Below are 7,065 nucleotides of genomic sequence, written 5' to 3' on the forward strand. Positions count from 1 at the left end.
ACAGACATGTTATACTTACCTGCTCTGTACAAGGGTTTTGCACAAAGCAGCCTTGATTCTTCTCTTCTTGGGTCCCCCTAGGGGCCACACAAAATATTGACACTTTGGGCCCAATAAGGACATTTTCACTTAGGGGTGTACTCACTTTTGTTGCCAGCAGTTTAGACATTAATGGATGTGTGTTGAGTTATTGTGAGGGGACAGCAAATGTACACTGTTATACAAGCTGTACACTCACTACTTTACATTGTAGCAAAGTGTCATTTCTTCAGTGTTGTCACATGAAAAGATATAATAAAATATTTACAAAAATGTGAGGGGTGTACTCACTTTTGTGAGATACTGTGTATATATGTATATATATATGAGTTGGTTATGAATACTTGTATAGGAATTTGTAATTATACGTCTATTCCTTGTACAACAGGTGACCCAGTTCCTGTTGGACCAATCTCGCATCCTGGATGAAGATACCCTCTATGAATTATCCTTAACAGTTGAACCAAGGCTCCCAGCATGAAGAGTTTTAATGCGTGTTTCTTGAGGCAACTCAGTGCTTTCACTTCACCAACTGAATTATGCATGCCATGCCTAGCGGAGAGCAGGGGAGTGACACCCTTTCAGTGGAAGCTGACAGTGCCGTGGGCACTGTAAAACAAAGACGCAAGAACAGGACTCAGACAATGAAGGTAATGTCTGCGTGCATTGTGCTAGTCACACTCAGAGGATCCCATCAGCACATAAAGCCGCAATGAAGAAGCAACGTTGACCTCGCTATGAAGATTTGTGAAGGCAGAAGGCTTGAAGAGCATCCACTGTGCCAGTTTTTACAAGCAACATTCAGTAATTACAGAACGACCACAATGTGTCTATAGGGCGAGAGTCGTGACTAGTCAAGTGACATTGTGTTTCTGTAGCATATTGCAGACTGCCATACAAATAACAAGGTTCATTCTCTGCATGGTGGAGTATATTACCATAACAACATAATGAGGAGAACATGGAGTCACAGATGCTACCTTCTCCAGGACACTCATTATCAGCATTGCAAGAGAGAACAACTTCATCTACTTCATACATTGTACCTTCTGTACATATGTGATCATTACTACCCCCTGTTGTTTGTGATTTTTTTTTTTTTACTTTTATGCACTGAGCATCATAGCTCTGATTTTGGATGCACCTACTACTGATAATGTGAATATTGGGGATGACTACATACTGCTTGGCTGGCCTAGATATACTAGCATTGTGTGTCATTTCTACTGCATGCCATGATAACACACCTGAGAGAGTCGCCCACCTACTTGCAAAGAGAAAGAAACAGGAAATGCTTACAAGTTTCTTTTAGGAACCTGTCAGAACTGAAATATGGAGGCTGCCATTGCTGAGTCAGAGGTCACCTAAAGTCATTTGCTGGCCTGTCACCTGCCTCTTGTCGCATGCAATGGTGGTTATTTACTAAAGGAAAATCCACTTTGCACTGCAAGTGCACTTGGAAGTGCAGTCACTGTAGATCCGAGGGGGATATGCAAGGAAAATAAAAAACAGCATTTTAGCTTGCACATGATTGGATGATAAAATAAGCAGAGCTTCCACTCATTTCAGATCTACCCCTTATGCCCCGTACACACGGTCGGACATTGATCGGACATTCCAACAACAAAATCCATGGATTTTTTCCGATGGATGTTGGCTCAAATTTGTCTTGCATGCACACGGTAACACAAAGTTGTCGGAAATCCCGATCGTTCTGAACGTGGTGACATAAAACACGTACGTCAGGTCTATAAACGGGGCAGTAGCCAATAGCTTTCATCTCTTAATTTATTCTGAGCATGCGTGGCACTTTGTGTGTCGGATTTGTGTACACACAATCGGAATTTCCCACAATGGATTTTGTTGTCGGAAAATTTTATAGCAAGCTCTCAAACTTTGTGTGTCCGAAATTCCGATGGAAAATGTGTGATGGAGCCCACGCACGGTCGGAATTTCCGACAACAAGGTCCTATCACACATTTTCCTTCGGAAAATCCGACCGTTTGTACGGGGCATAAGATTTAGAGCGACTGCACTTTCAAGTGCACTTGCAGTGCAAAGCGGATTTGCCTTTCGTAAATAACCCCCAGTGTCCCATCTGAGAGTGCAGGCAGTTCACAGGTAGCAACTGTCAGACCTCAGGTGAATTGTGACCCCATGGCACGGACTTAACTGGAACTACACTGCTTCTGAGCACCACCAACCAAAAACACCATTTAAAGTGATTGTAAAAGATCACCTTGTAAAACAACTCATTCAGTTTAAAATAGAAATGAAAGGTAAAACATTTTTGTATAGATATAAAAATACATTATAAATACCCTTTTTCCCTTTTCTATAAGTGATTACATTCCCTCTGTTCTCAGCTGTATAAGAGCTGAGTGGAGGAGAAGCAGCAGTATACTGAGCTTCCCAGTAAATGGCTATGCAATGGGGGGAGTGTCAGGACAAGTCTGATCATTGGAGGAGAGCACACTGAGATCCCAGAATAGCCAGAGAACTGACCTTGGTGTGCTCTCCTGCTTAGTGTGGTCAGTTTTAATAGGAAAGCAGAGGGAATGGCAGGAACACCAGGGATTTCATGTAAAGAAAGCAATACAAAGAGAATAGGATACTTTCTCATACAAGTACATGGTACAGCAGGCACATATCAGGAATATAAAGTGTTGGGGTAACAAACTCTTTAATTCATTTTTAATATCCATTTAAACTCCCCTATCCATCCATGTGTCCATGCTTTATTTTGCTGAGAAATCACTTTGATAAACATTCCCTAGCATTTCTGGCGGTGGCCATCTTGAGTAAGGTCAGACGATTCATGTAGCATTTACTTCCTGGAATCCATCTGCCCTTAGATCAGGCATGCCGACAGTAAGGTGTGCTTAGCTGAGAAAACCCCTCCTGAAGCTTGCTGGGATGTATGACATCATCTGTCAGGCTAAGTAAGGAGAAAATCAAATGATTTCATATAAAATCTAAGGACTGATTCATATTTTTGCATAAATGCTGAGGCATAAGGAATTCTCTTTAAAGCAGACCTGTGTTTTGGTCATGCAGTGCAAAACAACAGGTTCATTTAAAAGGACACATCTTGCTGTAAAATGCTTGCTTTCCTTTGCTCCTTAAATAAATGTCATAGACCAAACAAAAGGCGGGCCATTTATTCACTCACCACCATCAAAAAGACACATTTTAAGGCTCCTAAGGACCTCTTTCTCAGGCAGCAGTGATGCATAATAATGATTATCAATTTTAAATACGTATATAACAATCATTGTGGCTTGAAAAAGAGCATGGTTGCCCAAAAGCTTGCTGAGCTGCAATGTGATTTGCATTTGATGTTACATCCCTGTTTTTTTTTTTTTTTTAGGCTGTGATCTTGTCCACGATTCCAAATCGCACTGCAATAGTGCAAAAACAGACGTGTGTTTGGGTGCAATTCATTTTTAATGGGACATCAAACGCAGTGCAGTTTTGTTGCGATTGTAGCAAGATAAATCACGTGGCAATCACACCAAACTGTATTGTGCGAACTTTGTCACCCAAAAAAAGCTCCTGCTTGCTGCGACTGCAGCTTTATTTATTACGCAACAATTGCTGCAAATTGCACTGTGTTTGAGGTGCCATTAAAAATAAATGGCACCCAAACACACATAGAGCATTTTGCCACTATTGCAGTGTGATTGGAATCGCAGACAGAATTTCGGTGATTCTGCCTACGGTCCCAACTCGCCAGATGTGACTGGTGCCTTATAGAGCAACCGATGAAGTGGGGAATTATGCAGATGATTTGTGTGTAAGATTGTTTCAGGCTAAACTAAGGTCGGGTTCACATATATGCGAATTGGATGCATTTTAAACCGCATCCAATTTGCATGACATGTGAATGTGACTGGCTCCCAATGGAGCTGGTTCATACATGTCTGGGGCGGTGCGGCTTCAAAAAGGGTCCTGTGCATTCTTGGGTCCTGTTCAGGTGCCATTTTAGCCCCTGAATCACAGCTAAACTGGTGAACAGAAACTGCAAATCGCAGCTGCAGATATGTGAACCTGGGCCTTACGTCAATAAAGATTTTTATATATACATGTATTACACTTACAGTGGCTTGCGAAAGTATTCGGCCCCCTTGAACTTTTCAACCTTTTGCCACATTTCAGGCTTCAAACATAAAGATATAAAATTTTAATTTTTTGTGAAGAATCACCAACAAGTGGGACACAATTGTTTAGTGGAACGAAATCTATTGGATATTTTAAACTTTTTTAGCAATTAAAAAACTGAAAAGTGGTGCGTGCAAAATTATTCGGCCCCTTATCTTTCAGTGCAGCAAACTCACTCCAGAAGTTCAGCGAGGATCTCTGAATGATCCAATGTTGTCCTAAATGACTGATGGTGATAAATAGAATCCACCTGTGTGTAATCAAGTCTCTGTATAAATGCACCTGCTCTGTGATAGTCTCAGGGTTCTGTTGAAAGCGCAGAGAGCATCATGAAGACCAAGGAACACACCAGGCAGGTCCGTAATACTCTTGTGGAGAAGTTTAAAGCCGGATTTGGATACAAAAAGATTTCCCAAGCTTTAAACATCCCAAGGAGCACTGTGCAAGCGATCATTTTGAAATGGAAGGAGTATCAGACCACTGCAAATCTACCAAGACCTGGCTGTCATTCTAAACTTTCAGCTCAGACAAGGAGAAGACTGATCAGAGATGCAGCCAAGAGGCCCATGATCACTCTGGATGAACTGCAGAGAACTACAGCTGAGGTGGGAGAGTCTGTCCATAGGACAACAATCAGTCGTACACTGCACAAATCTGGCCTTTATAGAAGTGTGGCAAGAAGAAAGCCATTTCTCAAAGATATCCATAAAAAGCCTCGTCTAAAGTTTGCCACAAGCCACCTGGGAGACACACCAAACATGTGGAAGAAGGTGCTCTGGTCCGATGAAACCAAAATCGAACTTTTTGGCCACAATGCAAAACGATATGTTTGGTGTAAAAGCAACACAGCTCATCACCCTCAACGCACCATCCCCACTGTCAAACATGGTGGTGGCAGCATCATGGTTTGGGCCTGCTTTTCTTCAGCAGGGACAAGGAAGATGGTTAAAATTGAGGGGAAGATGGATGCAGCCAAATACAGGACCATTCTGGATGAAAACCTGCTGGAGTCTGCAAAAGACCTGAAACTGGGACGGAGATTTATCTTCCAACAAGACAATGATCCCAAACATACAGCAAAATCTACAAAGGAATGGTTCACAAATAAACGTATCCAGGTGTTAGAATGGCCAAGTCAAAGTCCAGACCTGAATCCAATCGAGAATCTGTGAAAAGAGCTGAAAACTGCTGTTCACAAACGCTCTCCATCCAACCTCACTGAGCTCGAGCTGTTTTGCAAGGAAGAATGGGCAAGAATTTCAGTCTCTCGATGTGCAAAACTGATAGAGACATACCCCAAGCGACTTGCAGCTGTAATCGCAGCAAAAGGTGGCTCTACAAAGTATTAACGCAAGGGGGCCGAATAATTTTGCACGCCCCACTTTTCATTTTTTTATTAGTTAAAAAAGTTTCAACAACCCAATAGATTTCGTTCCACTTCACAATTGTGTCCCACTTGTTGGTGATTCTTCACAAAAAATAAAAATTTTATATCTTTATGTTTGAAGCCTGAAATGTGGCAAAAGGTTGGAAAGTTCAAGGGGGCCGAATACTTTTGCAAGCCACTGTATGATAACAATAGCATCTGGTCATATCATGTATATTATAATATATAAAGGGTCAGCCTGTATTAGGGTTGTGCAGATCGTTGTATTTGATTGATAAGCAAAGAAAGATTTTTTTTAAATCAGAGTAATGCCCCGTACACACGGTCGGATTTTCCGATGGAAAATGTGTGATAGGACCTTGTTGTCGGAAATTCCGACCGTGTGTAGGCTCCATCACACATTTTCCATCGGAATTTCCGACACACAAAGTTTGAGAGCAGGATATAAAATTTTCCGACAACAAAATCCGTTGTGGGAAATTCCGATCGTGTGTACACAAATCCGAAGGACAACGTGCCACGCATGCTCAGAATAAATAAAGAGATGAAAGCTATTGGCCACTGCCCCGTTTATAGTCCCGACGTACGTGTTTTACGTCACCGCGTTCAGAACGATCGGATTTTCCGACAACTTTGTGTGACCGTATGTATGCAAGATAAGTTTGAGCCAACATCCGTCAGAAGAAAATCCGAGGATTTTGTTGTCGGAATGTCCGAACAAAGTCCGACCGTGTGTACGGGTCATAAGACTGCTAAAGGAATATTCAGATTCAGCTTTCTCCAAGTACAGTCTAAAGCCTGATTAAGTGTTTGTACAAAGAGAACTTGATCCTTAAAGTGTTACTAAACCCGCAACAGTAAAATCAGTGTGTATATGCAGTAGAGTATGCTTGTTATACTCACTGTGGAACATAAAGGGTTAATCATCCGCTTTGTGTAAAAAGGCTGTTTGATTTTGGCTTCTCTGATCGTCCCCTTCTTCCACTGTCCCCTGATAATTTCCTGATAACACAGAGTCTATGGAGTCAGGCTGAACATGCTCAGTTTGGTGTGTATTTTTAGAGAGGTTTTTCTTTTTCTTGGGAGAGTTCATGTGATCAGCACTGTCCAGACAAAGGGTTTGAAGTCTTGCAGTCTCATAGGACAGTCAGAAAATTCTTCCTACAAGCTTTAACCAGTGCTTGGCTGGACACTGATAGAAGTCACAAGACTCTAACTGCTCATGAAAAAAGGTATATAGCAGTTTATATTTACTAAAATAATTGAATGTCCGTGTTCTGTGTACTGTGGGAGACCAGATATAGTGAATGCAGGGTCCTGGGTTTAGTAACACGTTAAGCTTGTCATCTTTAAATTGAGGGGCTCCCATTCTTCCAACCCCTCTGTTAGGACCTTGATTCAGCATAGCTAATTTTATCATTTCAACTCACAATCATGTTTGGTCACTGTTGTTAGAGGAAGGGGTCCTTAGCAGCCTC

The 7,065-nt window shown here is 41.7% G+C and overlaps 1 protein-coding gene across 3 annotated transcripts in view; it reads left to right on the forward strand.

Moving 5' to 3' along the window:
- RASGRF2 (Ras protein specific guanine nucleotide releasing factor 2) overlaps positions 1 to 4,132 on the forward strand; it is a 502,009-nt gene extending 497,877 nt beyond the window's left edge. For all 3 annotated transcript variants that reach the window (XM_073624437.1, XM_073624439.1, XM_073624438.1), the window contains one exon: positions 428 to 4,132. In XM_073624437.1, the coding sequence (XP_073480538.1) occupies positions 428 to 520 (93 nt within the window). In that variant the 3' untranslated portion in view covers positions 521 to 4,132. The remainder of the gene's footprint in view (positions 1 to 427) is intronic.
- Positions 4,133 to 7,065: the final 2,933 nt, after the last annotated feature.

This window comes from Aquarana catesbeiana, linkage group LG01 (genome assembly GCF_042186555.1).
Source record: "Aquarana catesbeiana isolate 2022-GZ linkage group LG01, ASM4218655v1, whole genome shotgun sequence".
Lineage (NCBI taxonomy): Eukaryota > Metazoa > Chordata > Amphibia > Anura > Ranidae > Aquarana > Aquarana catesbeiana.